General features: G+C 37.5%; 2 protein-coding genes and 1 pseudogene across 6 annotated transcripts in view; 2 read left to right on the forward strand and 1 right to left on the reverse strand.

Moving 5' to 3' along the window:
• ADAT2 (adenosine deaminase tRNA specific 2) overlaps window positions 1–26,527 on the reverse strand; it is a 57,187-nt gene that overhangs the window by 18,575 nt on the left and 12,085 nt on the right. Inside the window, exon 3 of one of the 2 annotated variants that reach the window (XM_073894035.1) lies at window positions 11,349–11,476. In XM_073894035.1, coding sequence (XP_073750136.1) covers window positions 11,349–11,372 — 24 coding nt within the window. In that variant the 5' untranslated portion in view covers window positions 11,373–11,476. Of the gene's footprint in view, window positions 1–5,436; window positions 5,692–11,348; window positions 11,477–26,527 lie in introns of those variants that run through there. The other variant, XM_025866278.2, reaches the window with a different exon arrangement.
• On the forward strand, window positions 400–4,218 carry LOC112819410 (small ribosomal subunit protein eS21 pseudogene; annotated as a pseudogene).
• Window positions 5,710–26,527, forward strand: part of PEX3 (peroxisomal biogenesis factor 3) — a 47,598-nt gene continuing 26,780 nt past the window's right edge. For all 4 annotated transcript variants that reach the window (XR_012378602.1, XR_003206802.2, XR_003206801.2 and 1 more), the window contains exons 1-7: window positions 5,710–6,006; window positions 14,610–14,741; window positions 19,507–19,588; window positions 24,098–24,141; window positions 25,550–25,674; window positions 25,968–26,034; window positions 26,143–26,197. Coding sequence is in view for 1 of the 4 variants with exons in the window: in XM_025866268.2 (XP_025722053.1) it covers window positions 5,934–6,006; window positions 14,610–14,741; window positions 19,507–19,588; window positions 24,098–24,141; window positions 25,550–25,674; window positions 25,968–26,034; window positions 26,143–26,197 (578 nt within the window). In the remaining 3 variants the exon portion in view is untranslated. The remainder of the gene's footprint in view (window positions 6,007–14,609; window positions 14,742–19,506; window positions 19,589–24,097; window positions 24,142–25,549; window positions 25,675–25,967; window positions 26,035–26,142; window positions 26,198–26,527) is intronic.

Here is a 26,527-nt window from a genome sequence, read left to right on the forward strand (position 1 = left end):
CAGGAGTGTCTGCTGTTAGGGAGGATTCCAGGAAAAAAAAAAAAAACAGGCCAAGAAAAAAGGGTCAGTGACACAGATGCAATTTTGGTGGAATTGGAAATGAAAACCAGTGGCTTGAAGAGTGACCTATCTAAGTCACGTTAAAAGGATAAGGTATAAAGTGACAAAGCAAATTTGTAAAGAAATTTCTAGCTTCTACCTATTATCACAGACTGTTATGTCTACCTAACAATTGTTCTGATTCTGAGCTTGCAAATCATAAGAGCTTACAACTTATGGAAAAACTTACTTTGACCCAGGACTATTTTAAGCACTTTATCAGTATTGATGCATTTCATTTACAACCCTATGAGATCGATTCAGTGAGCTTCCCCAGTTTACAGATGAGTAAATGGAGACATGGGGAAGTTGGGGATTTGCTCTGGTAAGCGGCTGGGGCCAGAATCCAGGCAATCTGCTCCAGGCATTCATTTCTTCAACAAATATTTATGGAACGTCTATGAGATGCCAGGTCCTGGCCATTCCGCCTCAAATTTCTACTCTAATCACCACTGATCAGCTACTTTGTCACCTTTTGGGTTAAAAATAGGCCTAGTTCAAGCGACAAAAGGAGAGGGAAAACTTAAAAGAGTGAGACCTAGAAAGTTTAAGGCTAAAAAACTGTAAGAGAAGAAACAAATGAGGGGGCCACGTGACAAAGGTTTTCTGTAAAACTATCTCCTGAAGAATTCTACATGTGGCTATGTAGCTATCTCAAGCACGTAGAAGAGAATTCAAGACCCGGTGGGGAAGAAGGACTGGCAGAGGACAGGAAGAACCTGGGTAGCCCAGTGGGGTTCCTAGTCCTGACTTAGGTCACTTGCAAGAAAGCCCGGCAGTCTCTTGCTCCACCCAGCCCCCAGGCGACTGGGAGTGTGCCTTTCATTCTTTCCTTCGGATTTTCTCTTTTTCCTTCCAGCATACGTACCTCCTTTATTCCGCATCCCACCTCTCAAGATTATCTTCCTATTTACTTAGAGTAACTGATTTTTGTGAAAAGCCTTCAGCTTCTATCCAAATGAGAGAGAAAACATGAGTGGTGGGAGTATTTAAAAGGGCAAATCGGGTTATTGGTGAAGAATAGCCCAGCCCACCATGCTGAGGGCAAGTAGCTCAGCAGTTGGGAATGGCGGGTTAGGGAGGAGGTGGTGTGAACAACCCCAAAACCCCACGGAAATGGGTTTAGGTGAAATGCTGTTCGATAAAATATATATTTGTTTTGCTGTCAAGTTCAAAATAGAGTTAAACTAACCAAATAATTAACATAATTTTCAATCCATCCCATCTCAAACTTTCCAACTCTCCCACCAATTTTCGGCCAAGTCTGATAATTTCTTTACAAATTTGCTTTCTTACTTTGTACCTTGTCCTTTTAACATGCAGAAGTTTTTAATATTTATGTAATTAAAACCCATACATTTTCCTCCTCTGTTTTCTGACTTTGATGGTATAAAGAGCCCATCTCCATTCCACTAGCATTTATCTACCACTGGCTCCTTTCTGGTTTTATTCTTCCTATGCTATCTCTTTGATTAGATTTTACTACAAAAGCACAGTGAAAAATTTCTTTAAAATGACCCATATCTCAAAAAAAAAAGACCCATATCTTTACCATGTTAACTAATTATTTTTGTGTGTTCTCCTCTAGTCTTTGTTTATCTGATAAAAAAATAGTTTAAAAAAAAAACAACAGCTTTTATTTATTGAGTGTTATGTGTCAGGGACTTTACAAAGATTATCTCTTTTAATCTATACAACCCTGTGACATAGATACTATATAACCATTTTACAGAAAAGGCCTCTATGGCTGAAAGTTTAAGAATCTGTCAAGGTTAGCTGGCTTTCAGTAGCCATTCTAGGGTTTGAACATATGCCTGTCTAACCTCTAAATGTACATGTACAGTATAAAAAATAATTTGTATTCTGCTTGCTTAATGTTGAATATTACTGTATAGCTGTAATAGTTAATGTCATGTTTGTACCTAATATCCATAACTGTTTTGATAACAGCATATTATTCAACACAGTAATATACTATAATTTAACCATTTCCTTTCATCTTGAGTTTGAAATGCTTCCTAGTTTTCCCTGTTACATGTAACACTGAAATGACGATGATTGCTTTTATCTTTCTAAACTATTTCCTTAAGATAAATGCCACAGAATTATATTACTATGTCAAATGATACGAATATTTTTTTTGAGGCTGTTAATTATATCATGCCAGGTTGCCTTCCAAAAATGTTATACCTATTGGACTGTTAGGGCTGTATCGCTTTTTGCACAGACTCACTTAGTTTAGATGACATTTTTTTTAAAAAAATAGGTTTTAAGCTTTCTCAAAAACTGTTTTCCTTTCTTTTATAATTCAGGCTTATGTCTGTAGATTAAAATCATAGACTAGGATAGAAATTTTCTAGCACAACCCCTTATTTTAAACAGCGTAAGACCCAGAAATCATATGGCTTGGTTGGTCCAGTCAGAGCATCCTCTGGTATCCTCCCTACTACATGTACACTGCATATTTCACTTTCAAATTCCTCAGAGATGAATAGATTTGGCACTAGCCATGCTTCTTGTCTAATCTTAAACTCTTCTCAGAAGTACATAGTACACCTTGAATTACTTCAACAATCTTCAAAGGAGTTCAAGATTTGAAGTTTTTGTAGTGGGCAGGGATGACAAGCACTTTTTCCCCTTTCTTTAAGACCTGGAAGAACATGTATAGGCCAAAACTAAAATACAAGTACTAAGTTAAGGTCCTCCTTGACCCTATGTAGGAATAGGTAAACTAGATAATCACATCCCCTAGGTGTTTATAATCCAATTAAGATGGGCGCCTGGGCGGCTCAGTCAATTAAGAGTCTGACTTGGGCTCAGGTCCCCATGTGGGGCTCTCTGGCTCAGTGGGGAGTCTCTTCTCCCTCTCCGACTCACCCTGCCTGTACTCTCTAAATAAATAAATAAATAGATATTTTAAAATATATAATCCAATTAAGAGACAAAAATGTCAAGGCTAGGGAGATCTGAGAAACTATGTGGAGTTCAACCATCTTATTTTATAGGGTAGGAGGGGAAAGGGTGGGGGGGGGTTGGCTTGCCCAAAGTCAGGGCAAAAGGTAGTAAAAGGACTTAAGTGTTTAATCCAGAAGTCTAGAGAACAGTGCAGAGATAGGTGGAGGAAATATTCCAATATATTATGACCAAAAGACGCTTAAAGGAAAATAAAGACCCAAAACATGAAAGGATGGAAAAAAAAAAAATCACAGCTCTGCTACACGAGTGGGAAAGCCCAATGACTGATTAGTTAGCTGTTTTCAAAAACACTATTAAGTCCTCCATGGTAGCATCTCCGAAAATTTCATCTAAGCAGGCTCCACACATAAATACTTTGAGAAGAGCTCCTGAAGCAAATGAAAATAAACAAAAGAGCCCATAATTCTGACTTCCCAGCATTCAGGCATCATCTGCCCTCTGGAACTCTCACCCATAGAAGGAATCGAATGCAGCTTACTCTAACATATTTGATCCTTCATGTGTATATATCATCAAACTCACTATTTAGTAAGAAGCTTCCCAGCATATGACATTATTGAAATGATTTGGGGAAGGGAGAGTGAGATTTTGATATCATGTTAAAACTCCTTGTCTCCAACTTAGAGGATCTGGTAACATAAAAGAGGTTCAGGACAAACAATCCATATGACAAGTTACAAATTAATTTTTAAATGTGTATGTGAACAGTAATTAAAGTATTGGAACACTACCTATCTTGTAAGTTTATTAGAGGAAATAAATTATGAAGTGACCTCAAAGAATGGGTCATAAAATCAAGTTAGTGGGTCAGGACCAGCATTTTTTCCAAAAATCGAGAAGGAGCTTTCTGTGTTCACGCTCGTGGCGGTGACGGCGGGCGCGCCCTGGACCTGCAGAGCAATGCCGGCGAGTTCCTGGACCTGGATGGACCTGCCGCGGAAATGCTCTGCCAGCAACCACATCATCCACACCACATCCACGCGTCCACCCAGACGAAGGTGGCCGAGGCTGACGAGGTGACAGGCAGGTTCAATGGCCAGTTTGCGCTAAGCTATCTGTGGGGCCATTCACAGGATGGGTGAGTCAGAGGACCCCATCCTCCCACTGGCCAAGGCCAACAGCATCGTTTCAAAGAACTTCTGACTGGAGAGGATCACGGAGGTGGCATATTTGTCACAAATACACAACACCCAACCCCCAATTCAAGAAAAGAGAAATACCAGGAAAACTGTACAAAGGAAAGTGAAGTACTTGTTCTGTGAAACTTTTGTTTCGGTTATAGCTATGTGTGTATTTACTGGGTTGTAACATAAAACAGACTTTTTTTTACTGTGAGTCACTTTCAAAAAAGTATGAGAAACAAGTTTAAAGGACATTATGTAAGTAGCAGAAACAAATGGATAGACACTGTAATGCATCATGGCTTAGAGAAAAATATGTGGCTGTAATAGTGAATGAATGCAGGGGAAATAGTATGAAAAGAGAACGGAGAGGAATATACCTAAATCAGTTTCAGTGCTGAATTCCCAATGCCAAGCACAGTGTATTCAATAAACATCTGTGGAGTGAATGAATACATAATTATGGAATTAATTAACTATTGGAGACCAGAGGCCCCTAAGGATAGGAAGAATATAATCAAAACCATGTATGAAAAAAAAAAGATTTATTTTACAGCAGCTTTAGAGAACTGTAAAACCGAAGGGCATTTTACATATGTATATGTGTGCGGGGGCATATATTTGTATACATATACATATATATGTGAAAACACACTCTTATCCCTATTAAAGAGCTCCCTGGCACACAGAAGTATGGGTAAAAGCTTGGATTATACACACATCTGATTAGAGCCCTTCTCAATCAGCAATCCTGAAGGGAGCAAAGGAAGGAAGTTAAAAGGCTTGAGGGCAGCAGGAAAGATGAATGAATGGTGGGATCTGGCTGTACAGGGTTTTGTTTTTATCCTGATCTATCAGACACATCCTCAGCGTCCTTTCTCCTACTAGACAGGTTCAAGAGGTCATAAATACAGAAGAATGTGCCTCTCCGGATTTGCGAGTGTGTCCCCGGGGGAAGAAGGGGACGCAGCACGTTACGTGCCAGCAGCAGCTGAATGGGGATGTTTGGCTCAGACGTGCCAGTATTCCTCTCTTCCTTCCCCTACAGCACTGTGAGAATGGGCTAAAGAAAATTTCAGGACAGTAAAGCCAGCTGTCTACCCAGAAAACGTGACCGCCATCGAGATTATGGTGGCGAGAAAGCACACCCAGGACGTCTGCTCAACGTCTGCTCTTCTCGACCCGAGAAGAGGGCTAAAGAAAGTTCCCATCCACGGCATCCACCTCCTGGGCCCCTCACCATTTGCATCGCTTCCTCCATCCACTTTTCGGTCTCCTCGGCCGTCACCGAGCACGCGCCGCCGCCAGGAGCCAGCGTGGACGCCGCCTTCGCCTCCATACCGCACCCGGGCCGCGACGCTCGGTGCCAGAGGCTGGGGCTGCAGAGAAGCGCCGGTAACGGAACGCGGCGACTGCGGGCCACCGTTTCCAGGGAAGTCGAACGGCGATGCACTCGGGAGCGAATTCTGAACGGACCTGGGTCCCCCGGACCAGTGAACGGGGGCCGCGGCACGGCGGCAGCGACAGCGAGCGCCGCTGCTCAGCTGTAGTCCACGCCCCCTTCCCGCCCCGGTGACAGTCTCTGCGGAAAGTCGCGTTTGTGATTTCTGAAGAGCACCCAGCGGGACGACGGCGGTCCTGCCTTGTCGTTCGGGCCAAGCGACGAGGAAACGGTTTCCTGGCGAACTGCCCACCCCACCCCGCGCCCCTAGGCAGCCCGTACCTTTAGGCCTGAAGATGCTGAGATCTATGTGGAATTTTCTAAAACGTCATAAAAAGAAATGCATCTTCCTGGGCACAGTCCTCGGAGGTGGGTGACAGCGTTCTCGGAAAGGGACTTTGGGAGCAAGGGGCGGAAGAGAGGTGACTGTCTTCTGAAATAGAGGCCGGGCGACCATAGTCCCGGATATGTAGAGGAGATTAGTTCAGCCGTCGGACGGGGCGCGGGTGACAAACCTCTAAGGTTCTTCACACCTCTGCAGTTGTGGAATTTGTGTCTTTTGTCCTGACACTGCCGCTTACTCTGTTTCTCTCCTATCCTTTCTTCTCACGGACCTTGGGAGAAGCCTACACAATTACGTTTCTGTTTCAAGATACCATTCTCTTACAGACACGTATTTTTAAGTTGTTCTTTTCCTGTGAGAGTCTTCGTTTGTGTTGGCACTCTCTGTAGTTTGTTTGGTTTTCATCCTTCTCAGAAGTTTCGTAATACTCTAGGAGAACCTAAAGCCTGCACTTCCAGTGTTGTTTAAAGTTAATTTGATTAAAAAAAAAAAAAAAAAACAGCACGCAGGTAGACTAAAGGACTGCACGATACGTACTAGACAAACACAAATCAGTATTTTAGTTCTGTTTCTGCTTCTTGAGAATACAAATTATGCAGTTAAGAAGATGTTTGGAAGATGTTGTGCAATCTTCCTCAGGATCTTCAAGGTTAGGATCAATGCCCATCTGTCTGGCTGACATAACTGAGTCAGCTGAGGCTGAGGAGACATTTGGAAACAGGATAATCGTGAGAGCCTTTGCCTCATATGGTGATCATGTCATAATATGCAGGGAGTTGAAGGGGAGAATAAGAAGCTTTGTGAGATAGAAGGAAATGGAGGAATGTTAAGAGGGCATTTTTAGCATTTGATTTTTTGAGAAATAGTAGCACGAACTACATGCTTTGGTTACAGAAGTACTTAAAAAACAAGAACAGAAGTTTTCTAAAGAATTTGGTTGCTTTTCTCTTACTGTTAGATTATATTCTATTGCTTCCAAACAGTTTGAAATTAACAATGCTTTTGGCATCAGGAACTCAGATCTTTTGATTCTGGAAAGTTTGAAATCAGCTTACTGATGAGGTAAGGAGAGTCTTCATCATCTCTGAGGTCTTTCACAAATCAGTACATTTTTATGTGAATTTTTACAGCATTCTTTGAGCAATCCTTTACAAATAAGTTTTCCAGTATCTTCAGCCACTGACATCTAATGTACAGATCTCCCTCAACTTGCGATGGGATTATGACCCAATAAAAATACAGTAAGTTGAAAATATCGTAAGTCAAAAGTACACTTAATATTAGCTAACCTACCAAACATCATAGCTTAGCCTAGCCTACCTAAAATGTGCTAGGAACACTTCCTTAAGCCTACAGTTGGGCAAAATCATCTAACACAAAGCCTATTTTGTAATAGTGTTAATATCTCCTGTAATTTTTTGAATACTGTACTGAAAGTGACAAACAATGGTTGAATGATTACAGGATGATTGTAAGAGTTGTTTACTCTCAATGATCGCGTGGCTGACTGGGAGCTGGGGCTCACTGCCACTGCCCAGCGCCATGAAAGTATTATACCACATATTTGCTAGCCCAGCAAAAGATTAAAATTTAAAGTATGGATTCTACTGAATGTGTAATACTTTTGCATCATAAGTCAAAATTTGTATAATTCAGGGACTATCTGTGTATTTCAGTTATTCTAAGAATACTAAGTCCCTTTTATTTGTAGAAGTTAAAGATACACATATTATGGAAGAAGTATAAATAAAATTTTTTTTGCCACTACTGAAGGAAGGAAAATAATTTCTCTTTAGCAGTCTCAGAATAGCATACCCCTTCAGATCTATGGAACAACTTAATGGTAGATTAGACATAATCGTAAGGGAAGCAAAAGAGCATACTTAAGACATAGTTATGGACTTTTTCAAAAATTTTTTGAGAGCTTTATAATTACAGACTAAGAGAAATGAGAGGGGAAAAAAGTTCAGAGGGACAGAAAGAGAAAATGATCCTAGTGTTTTATATCTTCCTACTAACGTGTTACATTTCAGTTAATCTAAGACATATTTATCCAGTGCCTGTAGTGTTTAAGGTAATATGATTGGAAATACAAGAGTTACAGATTTTTTAATAGTAATAGCTACCATTTATTGGGTGCCCAGAAATAAATGTACTAAGCTCTTCTATTCAATGGGCAGGACAACAAGAGTAGTTATTACTATCTCCTTTCAAAAATGTTGGAACTAGAATCCTAAGAACTGAAGAAACTTGCCCAGGATCTCAGAGTTAATAAAAAGGAAACTAGAATTCAAACCAGGTGTGTTAGATTCTGAAACACTTTCTCTTTGCACACTATACCACTCTGCCTTCATGGACTTTGTGGTCTGACAGGAATGAAAAACAAGTGTCTTAGTCCACTAGGGCTGCTACAGCAAAATACCACAGACTGGGTGACTGTAAACAACCGAAATTTATTTCTCTCAGTTCTCGAGGCTGGATCAGGGTACCAAGAAGGTTGGGTGAGGGCCTGCTTCTGGGTTGTGGACTTTTTGTATCATCACGTGGCAAAAAGGGTAGGGGTCTCTGTGAAGTCCCTTTTATAAGAACACTAATCTCATTCATGAAGGCTCCACTCTCATGACCTAAGCACCTCCCAAAGACCTCACCTCCTAATATCATCACATCAGGCATTAGGATTTCAACATGTGAATTTTGGGGGGGACACATTCTGATTATGACAAGTATACAAATAATTAAAATACAAAACAATAAGACAGCTGGGGGGGGGGGAAATGGCATACAGATCAAACCAGCAGATAGTATGTGCAGTTGGAAAGAAATAGAAAAGGTCTTCATGGAAGAAGTGGCATATTTTGTCAGGCTTGAAAACTAGGTAAGATATCAGCATGTTTGCTCAAAGAAGTTTGGCCATTCAGTGGTGGAAAAAAACCTCATGCTTTGAGTTGCAGGCCTTATGTTGGAATTTCCTGCATTTTGGTTAAGTAACTGCTTTCGACCAATTTGTACAATTTGACCAGTTTATAAAATGTAACCTTTTTGGCCTGAGGTCTCCTTTACACTTGTAAAAATTAAAGACTCTAAATAGCCTTTAAAAAATTGTATCTATTAGTAGTTGCCATATTAGAAATTAAAACCAAGAAATTTTTTAAATATTAACAATAGTAAATCCATTACATATTAACACAAATATTATTTTTTAAAAAATAGTGAAAAGAGTGGCATCATTTTACATTTTTGCAAATCTCTTTACTGTCTGGCTTAATTGACGAAAGCTGGATTCCCATCTCTCTCTCTCTCTGTATCCAGTCGGTTGTGTTACTACATGTCATGTAGCCTCTGTAATACTCTGCTGTATGAGAGAATGAGAATGCAAAAGACAAAAACTACAAAAATAGTTTTGACTCACAGGTTCCATGAAAAGGTATTGAACACCTCCAAGAGTACCCAAGCCACACTTCCAGAACTACTATGCAAAGAAAATGTTGCAGAACAGAGAATAAGCAGATTATATTTATTGACTTGCTGATTTCTAAAAATCTCAGAGCATTGACTTATAATTTAAATCTTAATCCCTGTAATTTTTGGTCTCTTTACTTTTCCATTTATTCATTTTTTCTTTCATTCAACAAACATTTGAATGAAAGTGAGGGCCACCTCCCACTATATCAGGCTCTGGGAATACAAAGGAATAAGACCGTTCTTGACTTTGAGGAACTCTTGGTGCTGTCTGGAAAGCAGAAGCGGAAATAAACAAAAGTAGTACAATGATGATATTACAGTACCATAATAGAGCTGGTGCTGTGGGTACTTAGAGGAGAGAGAAATAAATGTGAAGTTGTCTGGCAGGCTTCACTCAAGAATTCACTTGAGTCAAGTTGTACAGCTAGCAAAAGAGAACAGGACACAGCAGGAAAAAGGGTTGTTCAACAGATTCAGATATATTGCTTGTGATGAGCCAGTGTATTTCACTATGGCTAAGAACAGGGAATAAATGGGGAGTGACAAAAGATGAATTTGGAAAACTAGCCTGAGTGCAGGTTGTGAAGGGCCTTCTATATTGTGCTATTCTACTGAATCTGTACATTATCTTGGGCACCAGTGCTTCTTGACTTTCCTATGATAAAAATCACTTAAGAGGCTTAATAAAAACAGAGTTTTCTTTTGTTTTTTTTTTTTTTAAGATTTTATTTGTCAGAGAGAGAGCACACACAAGCAGGGGGAGCAGCAGGCAGAGGGAGAAACAGGCTCCCCGCTGAGCAAGGAGCCCAATGCAGGACTTGATCCCAGGACCCTGGGATTTTCTTTCCCAGATTCTGATTCTTTCGGTCCAGACCAGTCCATTTATTCATCAGTTATCCAGCAAATATTTATTGAGCTCCCTTTGTGTACCTATATTATATATTGGGGATGCAGTATTGTACAAGACAAGACATTTGGGGATGATTTCAGGGAACTCTCTTAAAGGCTACATTTTTAACAGGTACTTCAAGTAATTCTGATGTAAGTGGAACAGGGAATCCTCGTTAAGAAAAGATGGCAGGGTGTTAAAGAATTCTAAACCCAGGAATACGTAGTCAGATTTAAATTTTAGAAAATCACTTGGTGTATAAAAGATGGATTGGAAAGGTGTGAGACAAGAACAAAAGCGGAGAGGAGGAAGCTGGAAACCAGTTCTTAAGAGCATTATTCAGAATCTGAATGAAGACAATGGTAAAGAAGTTGGAGTAAAGTGGCAAAATTTAGAAAATATTTCCAGAATAAAATCAGACTAGCAGGATTTCGTGTTTTGTTAGATTTTAAACGATGATAATAGATTATTTTCAAACTTACTGAAATTATTAACCTAGTAGTAATCTGGTAAAATCGTTGTATTGCAGGAATTTTCTTCCAGGAAAGGAAGACAACTAAAAGATAGTTTGAAAAAACTGAATTTATAACGTGGAAAGAGTAGAAGAGATTTTGCTTTACCAGCAATGTTCTGAAAGGAAACCTCAAAACATTTTCATTGGTTTGTGGGGAGGGATTGTTTTCATTTTTGTTTTTTAGATAGCTGGAGGATGGAGGCAGAGAGCTGGAGGGGGAGGGAGAAAATCTCAAGCAGAGTCCAAGCTGAGTGCAGAGACCAACGCAGGGCTTGATCTTACAACCCTGAGGTCATGACCTGAGCCGAAACCAAGAGTTGGACATTTAACAGACTGAGCCACCCAGGCACCCCCATTTTTTCAGGTATTTAGTGATTGTTTCCATTATTCATAAATAAAGTTATAACTACAGAAGAAACTTGTAAAGCACCTTATAATCCCAGCCTTTCATTTTATGGATGAAAAAATTTAGATGCAGAGAGAGGAAGAGGTTGCTCAGTTACCTTCCTAGATGGTGCCACAGCCATCAATATCTGTTGTCTTCAGAGGATTCAGGCAGCCAGTTGAATATATAGATGATCCTGAATACCATATTTTAGTTAATGAATTCTCTGCCTTCATACTTACTTTCCTAGGGAAGAAAAAAAATCAGAATTTATTAATTTTAGGAATGAGAGCTTGGCTAAATTTGACTTTTATATAGTAACTTCTTACTTTTTATATAGTAACTTACTTCAGTGCTAACTCAAAAAAAATAATGGGTTGTGGGATTTTAGCCTAATTTCATGTATTAGTTTGCTAGTGTTTCTATAACGAAGTACCACCAACTGAGTGGCTTAAGCAACAGAAATGTATTATCTCATTGTTCTGGAGTTCAGAAATCCAAGACCAATGTGTTGGCAGGATTTGTTCCTTCTGAGGGCTGTAAGAGTAGCATCTTCTACAGGCCCCTCTCCTCGGTTTGTAGATGGTTATTGCCTCTGTGTCTTTACATCATCTTCCTTCTACACATGTCTGTGTCCAAATTTCCTCTTACCAGAATACCAGTCATGTTGGATTAGAGCTCACCCTAATGACCTCCTTTTTAACTGGATTACCTCTATAAAGATCCTATCTCCAAATGAGGTAACATTCTGAAATAGGGAGACTTCAACATATGAATGGGGGAGGGGTGTGTGTGACACAGTTCAACCCATAATTCATTTTCTTTTAGCTTTAGTTAGAATATATAACACCTATCAAACAAATATAGTAGTTCCTGAAAAAAATTTTATCAGACACTGTTGAGAATCTAATGAAAGCAGTATACCTTTTCTCCCAGAAAACACATATACCAGTTATTTATTGTAATTCCAGAAAATTCTTAGATACACAATGGTCATCACTGCAGTGTTTCACCTTACATTATTATTATTTGAGAAATGATAATCATTTTACACATAACTTTAAGCAATCTATTGTGCAAATAAAATACAAACAATTCATTGAGAAGTAGTTGTTACCTAAGAATTGCCTACCAAAGAGTTATTTGTGAAATATAAGTCAGTTTCTTCACTCTTTGGTGTTATGGCACTGTCATCAGTTTATTGAGGATGCATTACAAAAAAGGCAGCTATGAAGCCACTTATATAATTTTCATTTGCTCTTTAAGCATGATTATAATACATGTATTTGCATACAAACATAGCAACAGTCATAGTTTATTTCTGTCTAATTATTTGCAGGACATACCTTTTACTGAACTATTATTTTTAAGAATATATAATGTGTTATCAGTTCATCTATAATGCTTATATTAGGGGTGCCTGGGTGGCTCAGATGGTTAAGCGTCTGCCTTTGGCTCACGTCATGATCCCCGTGTCCTGGGATCCGAGCCAGGAGCCCCGCATAGGGCTCCTGGCTCAGCGGGAAGCCTGCTTCTCCCTCTCCCTCTGCCTCTCCCCCTGCTCATGCTCTCTCTCTCTCTCTCTGTATCTCTGTGTCTCAAATGAATAAATAAAATCTTTATAATGCTCATATTAGTGAAAATATTTCAGGATGTGTGTTTGCTTTGCAGTTCCTACAGGGCCGTCTCCTCCCCACTTGTGACAAACAGACTAAATCCAATTATTAGGTCCTGCACAGTTCTTAGGTTCTTTCTGATAGATATTGAGGGTCACAAGCAGTTGGAGATAAGTGAGGATCAGTTATTCCCTTACAAATATGTTGCCAGGTTATAATGAAACACATGCTGGCACACATAAAAACATCCTGTTAGTCAGTATAAATAAAACAGTTTCATAACTTGTTTTATAAGCTTATTGAAGTCCCATTGTCCTCTTTCAGTGCAGCAACAGAACCTTGCATGAAAGATTTGCCTGAAGATGGGGCATTTGGGTGGCTCATTCGGTTATATGTCAGACTCTTGATTTTGGCTCAGATCATCTCAGGGTCCTGAGGTCAAGCCCTTGGGAATTGCTTTCTCCCTCTACCCCCCCCTTTCTATCTCTCCCTCTCTCTCTCCAAAAAAGAAAAAGATTTGCCTGAAGCAAATGCAACAGTTTTCCATTTGTAGGATTCTATTGGCCATTTGGTTAACTCCTTTGACTAAGAATCCTCCTAATTAGCAGCTGAGGATTCAAAGCTAAGTCATTCCTAAGGACAAAGGACTTGCTAGATTCATATATTCTTGCTCAAATGAGTATTACTAAAATGTTTTGGCTAATCCAGTATCTTAAACACCACTAATTTAATCTATGAAAATCCATTTCTGATATTCATTATGTTAGATAAAAGTTAGTTGAAGTACTTAAACCTCGGAGTGTGGCTTTTGGTCAAATGCTAACCAACCACTCTGAAGTATTCGCATTCCCAATTAGGACAATTAACTGCCCCTGGGGCATAGACCAGAATGTGCACATTTATATCATCTGTCTATGCTGAAATGTGTTCAACAAAATTATAGGCCTCATGACCCCACCTATATTTTTATGCTGTGGTGTTATAATTTAGGAATTGCTATACGTCTTCCCTCTTCCTTTTCCACTGAAAGTACTAGTTCTTGATGTCTGCCTGACTACCTACCTTTCTTGTATTCTTTCTTTTAAAAATTTTATCTTTAAATAAATAAATAAATAAAACTTTTATCTTACATTTTAAAAAAGTATGACATGTTGACTGAAGAAAATATGGAAGATGCAAAGAAGCAAATAGAAGATAAAGATCAGCTGCTATCCCACTATGCAACAATGATTATTGTTTACTTTATGTTAAAACCCACCTGTTTTTTTCTGTGTATCCACTTATGTTAAAAAGGGAAACATCCAGATCTTATTTTATAACCTAACAATATATATGGATATTTCCTTGAGTCATTAGCTAATTTAGCAATGTAGTTTTTAACAGCCACATAAGATTTCAAAAGATTATTGTATGGATAGACCATAATTTATTTAAACAATCCCTTATTGCTGGACACTTAGAATATCTCCAATTCACTAGTAAGGGCATCGCCAGACTTGTACACTTAATTCCTTTCTGGTTTCTTCAGACTTAGCTTTATGTTCCCATCATTGTCTGTTAAAATGCCAGTCTCCTTTTCCTTCTATTTAGGTCACAATTCCTACATAAGTCTTTAATTTAGATTTTTAAAAGTTGTGATTTTTAACTTTTCATTGATATAAACCTTATATTTGAATGAAGCAGGTTAAAAATACTGTTTGGAATTTTTAATACTCAAATTAACTAGATTAACATTCTTGCTTGTTTTAAAAAAATAATTTTAGGAGTATATATCCTGGGAAAATATGGACAGAAGAAAATCAGAGAAATACAAGAAAGAGAAGCTGCAGAGTATATTGCTCAAGCACGACGACAGTATCATTTTGAAAGTAACCAGAGGACTTGCAATATGACAGGTAAGGCAAAGAGAAATATTTATACATGTATAAAGTTACTTGATGATTGGGGCACCTGGGTGGCTCAGTCGTTAGGCATCTGCCTTCAGCTCAGGTCATGATCCCAGAGTCCTGGGATCGAGCCCCACGTCAGGCTCCCTGCTCAGTGGGAAGCCTGCTTCTCCCTCTCTCACTCCCTCCTGCTTGTGTTCCCTCTCTCGCTGTGTCTCTCTGTCAAATAAATAAATAAAATCTTAAAAAAAAAAAGTTACTTGATGATTTATATTAATTTGCATACCTTCAGGACCAAAGTTAAGAGGAAAAGGTAAAAGAAGAATGATAAATCTAGCAAGGATTTATATGATTTAACTGAAATACATCATTAAATGTTGATTTTTAAAATCAGTATAAATCAATATACAATATACAGTAAATGCTTGTTCACTCATTTTATTTATTCACTCAGCAAATACTTGGGGTACCCAGTGCTGGGGAAACAGAAGGTGAAAGTTTAAAAAAAAAAAAATCCCTGACCTTTAGAATTTATATGCTAATGAAAGTAACAAATGATAAACAACATATAAATAACTTCAGGCAGTGATGGCTGCCATAAGGAGAATAAAGCTGTGAGAGAGGTGGGGATATTCTTTAAGAAATGGCAATCAAGAGAGTCAGGCCTCTTTGAGGAGGTGACATTTGAAGAGAACCAAATGATTCAATGGAGGGAGCCATGCAAAATGCCTTCGGTGGGAACAGACTTGATACTTTCAAGAAATAGCAAAAGGGCTATGTAGCTAGAGCGGAATGAGCAATGGAAGAGTAGTAGGAAGTAAGGCTACAAGGATAGGCCTGATTTCATTAGGCCTTATAGCTGTAGTAAAAATTCCTAAGTGTGTTAAATTCACCGTAGGCAACTACAGACCCATGAGTGTAGCACAGTAGTATACGCTAATCAACATGAATTAATGGTAATAATTTAACTTCTAGAGCTAGGAGAATGCCATAACAAAATTGACTGCCCACATTTGAAGGGAACAGGTGTTAATAACTGGCATAACCCCTTAAAGAATTAGTTTTCAAATCCATGTCAAACCTGTTTTTCTTTGTTATTGTTTAAAGCTTAGTCTTTTCTCTTTCGCTTCTTTTAAGAATAGTTAATTTAGAAAGAATTGTAAAGGTAGGTTCTCTTTATTTACTTTTGAAAGCAGAGTTTTTTTCTGAGTTTAAAGGACTTTATTTTTATTATAATAATATTTCATTCTATAAAGCAAATAGTAATCATAAATACTGCATGTAATGACAACTCAGATAAAACGCATTAAGGAGGGCATGTGATATAATGAGCAGTGGGTATTATTTGCAACTGATGAATCACTGAACTCTACCTCTGAAACTAATAATGTACTATATGTTAATTGAATTTAAATAAAATAATTTTTTTTAAAAAAACAGTTCGGTTCCCAGGTTTTCCTTGTAATATCCCTGTATCTTTGGGCAAATCTAAATCTCAGGTCTCTTTTCTATAAAATGATCATCATAAAACCCACTTCATAAATTTTTGTAGAATGTGAGGAGATAATGCATATAAAGTGCTTGGTGCATAATAAATACTCAGTAAATGATAACTTTTTAAAAATTATGTAATTCTTGGGGCACCTGAGTGGCTCAGTCAGTTAAGCATCTGACTTTTGATCTTAGCTCAGGTCTTGATCTCAGGGTCATGAGTTCAAGCCCTGCGTTGGGCTCCATGCTGGATGTGGAGCCTACTTAAAAAAAAAAAAAAAGTCACATAATTCTTTAAATTGATATTCAGCATCAATGAAGTGATGCTACCAAGGACATTTCAATGAATTTTTAGAAAATAAGGACAGTCCATTTCCAGTTATTACTCCTATTTTCAGAAAATAGAAAAAGGTAGTCTAGAGTCTGCAAATACATCTCAATTTGACATGGACCCTTGTGTCAGTTTTTGTTCCCTGGGAAACAGATGCTAAGATGGGATTAGATGTGCAAGACATATATTGGGAACACCTGCAAAGAACAAAGGGGAGGGAGCAGAAGGAGGCAAGGAAAGCCTTTAGATCATAGTGCAGGTCTTTACACGTGAACGGAAAGGGAGAAGGAGAGATTAGATAAGAAGAGTCTCAGCCTACAGCACAGTTCCAAGAAAGTTTTGGCAGGCCAGTGGGGCGTCCTTAAGTCAAAGTTCCCTGGCAGACAAGACCCCCAGGAATAGACCTGTGTTAGTATCCCCACAGACCACTCTCATTGGCTGGGAGCAGTACAGACATGGTATTGGATCGCCAGTCAGCCATGCTCCTAGCAGATATGGTGGCACATTTCCATGACCATCACAACCCTCAGATGAATAAATGGCTGCAGATAGGTAATTAAAAATAAAATATGGTAGGAGCCAAATATAAGTTCACTGGAAAACTTTCCAAATTAGCTTTCTGGTATGCATCGATAATGGGGTTATAAGTCATATGATAAATTTCTATCCTTTTGAATAAGATGCATGGATATACTAGAAAAATTTAGTAGTTTTAGGTAAATAGAGCTAGTTTTTTTTTTTATCCAAAAAGTTCGCCCCAACTTGAAAGATATCATCTAATAAAATGCTTCTGTGTTCTGCCCAGTGACTTTATCTTCTTCATGATTTTACTAAAGATTCAGGAGAGATGCTTATTAAATTTATACATGACAGAGTGCTAGGCTGGATAAATTAATTGTTCTGCATTAAAAGTCAGTTGTACAGATACACAATTATCTAAGCTTGCTTGCAAGCAGGATATATGAGTATGGGTTGGGAGTTCTAGTTGAGCATAAGCTGGTTATAAACACTTTGATATGACTTCTAGAAGTACTAATTTAATCTTAGACTACAATAATAAAATCTTTGATTCAGATCAAAGGTAGTTGCATCATGCTCTGGAGTAGTCAAGTACAGGAGGGGTGCCTGAGTGGCACAGTTGGTTAAACGCCCAACACTTGGTTTCAGCTCAGGTCATAACTTCAGGGTCATGAGATCCAGCCCCCGGTAGGGCTCCACGCTCAGTGCAGAGTCTGCTTGAGATTCTATCTCTCCCTCTGCCCCTCCCACTCATGCTTTCTCTCTGTCTCTCAAATAAATAAATCTTAAAAAAAAAAAAGAAGATACAAACGGAATGTGTCAGAAGAGGCCAAATAAGGATATAATAAGGGCTGACACTTACTGAGCGTTCTCATGTGCAAATGTTCTAAATGCTCTATATGTCTCAGTTAATCCTTGCAACAATTCTATAAGGTAGATCCAATGTTGTCCTCAGTTTACCAAGAAAACGGAGGCACTGAGAGGTTAAATAACTTGCTCAGGGTCACACAGATTTCATAGCTGATGAAGGGTTGTCGTGTGATTTGTGGTTGGACTGGGGGTATTTATCATGGAGATTGGATGGCCAAAGGAAAACATGAATGCTATATTCAGCTAGATACAGAAATATAAATATAAATACAGAAACATAAAATATAAAAAAAAAATGCCTGGAAGAGAAGAATTGACTTGTCTTTGGTTGAATAGGCTGACGGGGAAAGTAAAATTCTTCTCTCAGAAGAATCGTTGAAGAGACTCCTCTCAAATCATGTTGTTTTACCACATAATCTTTAAATTAGTTTCTTACCGCCTCCATTTTCTGTATGTAGGCCTCTAGCCTAATTTTTCTTGGTGGGCTAACATACCACATTTGGGCTAGGTATATGTACCGGATACACTAAGATAAGCTACCTTTTACATTGGCTCTGAGCTGTGAGTTTAGTTAGTAATCTAAACGACTTAAGTGATTTAATCATACAGCTTGAGGAAATACACTGAAGCTACATAGTGCCGCACTGAAATGATGTCTAGAGTAGGCTAAAACTAAATGTTCTATAGAAAAAATAATACAGATTTTATAATTAATATGTCTTACCTAGTCAAGAAATAAAAATCATACACTGAAGTTTTTCCCTTTTAGAATATGGTATTTGTGATCTCTTGATATTTTTTCATTTTGTTATCATTACTTATTTAGTGTTAGAAACTCATTTTAAGTTGTTATATGTGCATTTCTCCAGCATTTCTTATACTATGCAGGAGCCTATTATAAATAAAGTAACATCTATAAATTACATGCAATCTTTTTTTCCATAGGGCACTATGTCTTATTTTATCTATGTTAATCTTGGGAGTTATAGGCAATAACCATTGGCAAAACCAAAAGTGCAACTCAGCAGTTCTTAATTCCCAGCCTGATGCACTTTTGTCTAGGTTTCAATAAGTGCTTATTGCTTTGTAATATTCAATAAACTTTTTTAAAAATAGAAATAAAATATGAAACAAAAAGTATAGTTAAAGATAAAAATGTTTTTGATCATTTTATCAGAAATAAATTCATTAAATTTGGAGAGTACAGAAGAGAAAAAAAGATGATTATTAGTATTCCATTGTCCAGAGACCAGCACTATTAACATTTCGGAATAATTCTTCCCATTCTTTCTTGTATGTGTATTTGTTTACATTGCTGTGATCGTAGTGTGTGTGTATATATATATATAATTCTATTCAATTAACATAAGCAAATAAATGATTTACTAGCATAAACTCAGTTTTTGTTATTCTTAATAATAACAATTTGAAAACTCCAGCCCTGACATTCCCTCCGAACCCTTGCTAGTTACCAGTCCAGTCCTATAGCCTAAATGATGTGCGTTTCTCAGTGAAGGCAGTCATATCACTTGCGACCTTTTTTATTTTCTGTTTGCATTACAGTGCTGTCCATGCTTCCGACCCTGAGAGAGGCCTTAATGCAACAACTCAATTCTGAGAGCCTAACCGCTCTGCTAAAAAACAGGTAAATGCAAGTTAACATCATTCTTTGTTTATACAGGGCACTTACATTTATAGAATGGACTGAAATATTTTTCGAACATCTTTGTTTCCTTATTTTTCTTTCTAATTGATGCTTGTAATATAGAGACTCATTTAGAAAAAATAGTGACTCTGTCACCGAATTCATTCTATTTTGTCTATGTATTTTTGCTCTACCTGGTGCACAAAGTATTTGGTCAACAATATTTATGTGTATTCTGGTTTTCATATAAATAGATCTTAAATCACTTTGACCTTATTCAGAAATTTAATTATTGAGTGCTTATGGAATGTGTTCCTGAACCAGATGTTGTGAAGCTAAGTTATATTCAACATTGTGCTTCTTAAAGAGTTTAAGGTATAATAGGTAAAACATGTGAATATTTTGAGTAAGGCATATGAATTTACATTTTATATTATTAACAAAATGAAGTGCAATTTTTTTTTTTGACAGAGAGAGACACAGCGAGAGAGGGAACACAAGCAGGGAGAGTGGGAGAGGGAGAAGCAGGCTTCCCACGGAGCAGGGAGCCCAGGACCCTAGGACCATGACCTGAGCCGAAGGCAGACGCTTAACAACTGAGCCACCAAGGCGCCCCATGAAGTGCACATATAACATGAGCATACAATAATGATAATTTACCTTACCATGACAGTTCACTGAGCACAAAGCATTTTTACACATAGGACTTCATATGTGGAGCACAGCATGTGTTGGGGTTTTGTAATTTAGTATGATGCTGTGTTCATTGAGGAGACTTCCAGAAGGAAATGGTTTCTTATTTTAATGAACAAGATGAAGGGAAATGGTTTCACTAAATAAATTTTAATCATTGTGACCTTATTGAAATATTCACTTTCCTTGTAATTACCTTCCAATAGCCAGGGAAAAGGAAGTATTATTTCTGGAGGGTCTCTCTGTGCTGAGCCCAGTACTAGATACCTCATTTTCACAATATCCTTGTGAGGCAGATATTACCATCTGTATTTTGCAGAGAGGAATTTACTACTCAGGTAAAATAACAAGCTAGAAAATTTATTTTAAAGCATTTTCTATATTCAGAGAACACCTCCCAAAATAACAATGGATTTGTTTACTTGGGATTTTTTAATCTGATTAAAGTATAATGCTAGTAATAGAAATTTTATCATTTGTAAAGGGTGATGCATTTTCACCACTTAATAGTTATAAAGTTTAGTTTATAAATTAGTTCATATAATTACATACATAAGAAACATATAAGCATATTTCTCTTGGTCAAATAAATGCTTAATTACCACCTATAGGTACATAAGTAGAGGGTAAAGAAATATGTACATGGGGCACCTGGGTGCCTCAGTCGGCTGACTGTCCTCTGACTCTTGATTTTGGCTCAGGTCAGGATCTCCAGGTGGTGAGATGGAGCCCTGCATGGGGCTCCGTGCTCAGCAGGGAGTTAGCTTCTCCCCCTCTCTCTCTGCCCCTACCCCCACTCACTCTGTCTCAAATAAATCTTAAAAAAAAAAAAAAGAAATATGTACAGGAGAAGTAGATAAAGAACAGAAATAGGTTTTAATTGCCTTAAGATTTGTCTTACTAGGGAGGTAAGACAAATGAAATAAATGAATAGCACTTTTATAAAAGCAGCATAATAACATGCAATAAATATAGTAGCATTCTTCCTTCTTGGTGACTGTTTCCTGCAAGGCCCTGTGTTGCCTATGTTTTGGAGGATTTGAGATAATTAAGGTAAGATCTCTTTCCCTTTAAGACTTTGTCACCCAAAGAAGGGAGTATATGACATAAATTATCATAATTCAAGACATATTGTGTTTAGTCCATGGTAAAAAGTGAAAGCAAAATGTGGGAGGCTAAAGAAGAAAGGGATTTATTATTTTGATGGATAACCCTGGACAGCTTTCAAGAAGAGGTGTCATTCCTCTTTTCTTAGTACACAAAATTTCTTAAATTCATGAGTTTATTATTCCTTATTCACTGTTTCCTTTTTTAAGTATCTGAATGTTATTTTTTTTCTTGCCTTTCTTTTGATATAAAATTATTGTTTGTAAGTTTGGGGTAAAAATGTCCATTTGAAAAATATTTGCATAAAGAGGGGCTTGAGCCCTTACAAAGCATGTTTAAATAAGGCCTTCAGGATTTAAGTACCTTGCAGGATTTACACCATACGTCTTGAACGTGGAAGGGGGTAACTGAAACTCTAGAGTCAGTTCAGTGGCAAAGAAAGATAAGAAGTTAGTAATATCCCACAACTGTAATGGTAATTCAGCTTTTTATTGAAATGTAAATTTATGTCTAAATATAATAATAAAGAATATGGGTTTGTAGTTTGTATATCTTTGTGGCTTTTTATTTCATTTTCCTTCTAATTCATTTTTATTGTATTTTACTAAAGTATCAGTCTGTGACATATTGGAAATAAGAAATAAAATTGGTCCTTCCATGTAAATGGTTTGAAAAGCACTGAACTCCATCTATGTGATATATCCACACAGTTGAGCACTATGCCATGGTAAAAAAAAGATGATTATATTTCTGTAGAATGATCTCCAGGATATATTGTTACATATATACTTTAAAGCTAAAGAAAAATGTGTATAGTATGCTATCATTTATCTAAGAGGGCAGATATGAATATATATACATATTTGCTTATATAAAAGGCAAAACAGTGGTAAGTTAAAGTAAAAATTTTTAGTAGTCACCCATGAAGAAGGGAGAGAATAAAGGGGACTATGAACAGACTTCTTTGAATATACTGTGCTGTGTAAATTTGACTTTGGAACCATGTAAATATTTTATGTATTTATAAAACTATATATAGTGTTTACAAAGCGACGTCTAAAAAGAGATGGTAAAATAAATCAGATTAACCTAAATGTGTAGTTGCTGTTATAACCATAAAGTAGAAACTATGCCAGGTGCAAAATCCCTAAAATTCTTCAGTATTGCTATTGCTATTCTGAGACTCTTGTTCATAGAGGGAAGGATGAAGCAAATTAGTAATTACATTGGTTTCACTGATTGCTACTGTGGGCAAAAAGAAATATAGATAGATGTAAGATCAAGGAGATGAAGTTAAAAACCCTGTAGTTTTAACACACACAGTTACTAGCTTAGTCTACCAAAAGGGCTTAGAAACAGTGACCTATCTAGTAGCAATTAATATCCTTAATCGGAGATTGTAGTTACAGACTACCATTTTCTGCTACATGGAAGCAGGACTCTTTTTTTTTTTTTTTAAAGATTTTATTTATTTATTTGTCAGCAGGAGCACAAGCAGGGGGAGAGGCAGGCCAAAGGAGAAGCAGGCTCCCCACTGAGTAAGGAGCCCGATGCAGGACTCCATCCCAGGACCCTGGGATCATGACCTGGGCCGAAGGCAGATGCCACCCAGGCGCCCTGGAAGCAGGACTCATGGAGAAAGGGTGATTTTAAGTCTGTAGCAAGAATTGAACAAGATGAACCCACGGGGTGCTGGGTGGCTCAGTTGGTTAATTGTCCAGCTCTTGATTTGGACTCAGGTCATGATCCCAGGGTCCTGAGATCTAGCTCCACAAAGGGCTCCATGCTCCGTGGGGTGTCTGCTTGGGACCCTTCCTCTCCCTCTCCTCCTGTCCCTTTCCCCTCCCCCCTTGTGCACTCTCTCTTTCTCTAAAATAAATAAACAAATCTTAACCAAAAAAAAAAAAAAAAAAGATGAACCCAGAACAACTTTTCTTGTCAGTAAGCAAAGAAGCTATCAAAGACTGACAGGGTAATGTCAAAAGGATTCAGGAGCCAATCTGAATAGTACCCCCAATGGTCAAAGATGGGCGAATTTGAACACCAATAAGAATAACTACAGTGAGCTGAAACGTCAAACATCAAATATATATTTATATATATTTAAATTCTTATGTTTGTAACAATACTTTAAAACAAAAAATACCTTATTATTTACCTTTCTTTGAAGGATTACTGACATGCTTCATTATTTGTGAAATGGTAAATGAGGGAAAGAAATAAACATTTGTCTTGATTTTCCTGTATGATTTTATAATATAAATATATATGCATATGCTCCGAAGGAGGATAAAAATCAGAAGGATATATACCAATACACCAGTGAAAATGATTGTGTTTTTTTTTTAATATTTTATTTATTTGAGAGAGAGAGGCAGAGAGAGCGCATGAGCAGGGGGAAGAGGCAGAGGGAGAGGGAGAATCAGGCTCCCCGCTGAGCAGGAGCCCAATGCTGGGCTCAATCCTAGGGCCCTGAGATCATGACCTGGGCTGAAGGCAGACGCTTTGAGCCACTCAGGCGCCCCGTGAAAATGGTTGTTATCATTGGTTACTGAGATTACAGGGTTTTTTACTATATTTACTATATTTTGTGGGCTTTGTTTCCTATGGTTCCTATAGTTATCCTGTAATATAATTAATTATAAAGATATAAAGTTCTAAGTTTTCTGTTAGATTACCTGATTACTATTCTCATGTTTTCTTCTTTAGGCCTTCAAACAAGTTGGAAATATGGGAGGATCTGAAGATAATAAGTAAGTCCCTACTTTGTATGACAGCGTATCTTTAAAATATTTATAAAGGGTAGGGGCGCCTGGGTGGCTCAGTCATTAGGCGTCTGCCTTTGGCTCAGGTCATGATCCCAGGGTCCTGGGATCGAGCTCCGCATCGGGCTCCTTGCTCAGTGGGAAGCCTGCTTCTCCCTCTCCCACTCCCCCTGCTTGTGTTCCCTCTCTTGCTGTGTGTCTCTCTGTTAAATAAATAGTAAAATCTTTAAAAATATATATGTATTTATAAAGGGAAATTTTTATACTCCATTGTATGGATGACTCTTTTTTACCTCATAAAGTTGTTGTCCACATTAAATAATTCTCATAAAGGAAGTTGATCAATATCTGGTCCTAGAAAGTATTCAGGAAATATTAGTGGTGATGGTAGTATTACTGTTGTTATTGTTACAATATGTAAACCTGTCCTAGACCACATATGCCTACATTAGGTACTGATACCTGCAATATTATGCTTTTTTTGGAGAGAGAGAGAAAGAGTGCATGAGGAGACAGGGAGGGGCAGAGTATACAGTGTATACAGAGGATACACAATGGTCTCAGAACTTTACACTACCAAATATTCCTACATTTTCCCATCCATTCATGTGATCCTTATCAAATAAATCATGCTTAAGCTTTGCCTATTTAAAAATAAATTAAACCTTTATAGTACCATGTATTTCAGCCACCCCTTATATAATACCAAAGACTTCTACATTCCCTTTTCTTCTCTCCAGCTCATTCCTTGACACCCTATAGTCTGGCTTCTACTTCTGTGTCTCCACCCAAACATATCTCACAAGCACCAGCAGTAACTTTTGTGTTACTAAATCCACCAGACATTTTCCTCCTTCTAGACCTCTTGGCAACATTAAACACCTTTGCTTTCTCCTCTGTTTTGAACATTCTGTCCCAGGCTGCTGTGAGGCCTAGTCTCTGGGTATCCCCCATCTGTACTTTCTCCAGCCCTTAAATGGGCTCAGCCTCCTTTACCTGCCATTATAAGCTGGAGTTCTTCCATGCTCAGCCCTCCACTCTTAACTCTCAGCTAGCTCCCTGGACAGCTGAGAGTTCTGAGGCTGTAAATCTCAGTGTTTCCCAGTCCTTTTGTGTTCTCCTTTCTAAGCTAATAATATATAACCCTTTACTCAATATATTAGTTATTGCTTTTATTGGTTATTGTTTCAATTAAGAGATCATACCTAATTTACATTAAACAAGTTGTAAGGAGAGAGACTATGAGTATTTTGAATTGATATATTTTTGTACTTGAAACAGTTAAAAATGTATTTTTTAAAGTCATCTTGTAAAAAAAAGTAACCATAGGGATAGTTTGTGATTTTACATATTTGTTTTAATAATAGTACCAAATGGTTTTCTTTTCTCTCTGAAGGTTTCACAAGAAGTATTGTAGCAGTATACAGTACTTGTATGCTGGTGGTTCTTTTGCGAGTCCAGTTAAACATAATTGGTGGATATATTTACCTGGATAATGCAGCAGTTGGCAAAAATGGCACGGTAAGTTTCATAGACTTACATAGATATTGCCGTTTTTTTCAAGATTTAACTGAATTTAACTGAATATTACTTATCCTGATAATTTCTGTAAAATAAATATCTTTGTATTTCATGTGATTGTAAACTTCTAGCATTATTTTTTATATTTTGAAAGTAGACTTTTTGTTATGTTAAAGAATACAATTTTTTCCTATCATTTCAGGTCCTGAAAAATCTCAGCTCAAGTTATACTGAAAATATTATTTATATACTAATAATATTAGATAATTTAACCTTATTTCTATTTTGTACAGACAGTTCTTGCTCCTCCAGATGTCCAACAGCAATATTTATCAAGTATTCAGCACCTCCTTGGAGATGGTAAGATTCTTATTTGTGACCTGGAAACTAATTTTAATTTGTTCATTTTTTATTATTGAGGAGTTCAAAAAGTGAACAAGGCTTTTATGTTTGTTTTTCCTTTAATAGGCCTGACAGAATTGATCACAGTCATTAAACAAGCTGTGCAGAAGATTTTAGGAAGGTAAGGCGTTTTGCATTGGCTTCTCTGACTTCCTGATTCTGGTGAATAAAAGAAAAATTAGAATTGTTCTCGTGAAGCTGGTGATCTGACAAATGGTGGTTTGTGAAATTCTTTGTAACCTTATACAGACACAGTCCTGAGATACTGCATCGTGAATCCATTTTCTACATTAGTGCCAACTTTTGATACTAAGGGAAAAGATTTAATGTTTCATTGTTTATTGATTGACTTCCAAACAAACCAGAAATATTTGGGTCATAACATAAAACACCTACTTTAAAATCTGCCTCTGAGCCTTTTATCTTCCATTTATACTCGTAGTATCTATAA

Source organism: Callorhinus ursinus, unplaced genomic scaffold (assembly GCF_003265705.2).
Source record: "Callorhinus ursinus isolate GAN/ISIS: 27379988/994484 unplaced genomic scaffold, GSC_fseal_2.0 scaffold6, whole genome shotgun sequence".
NCBI classification, from domain to species: Eukaryota; Metazoa; Chordata; class Mammalia; order Carnivora; family Otariidae; genus Callorhinus; species Callorhinus ursinus.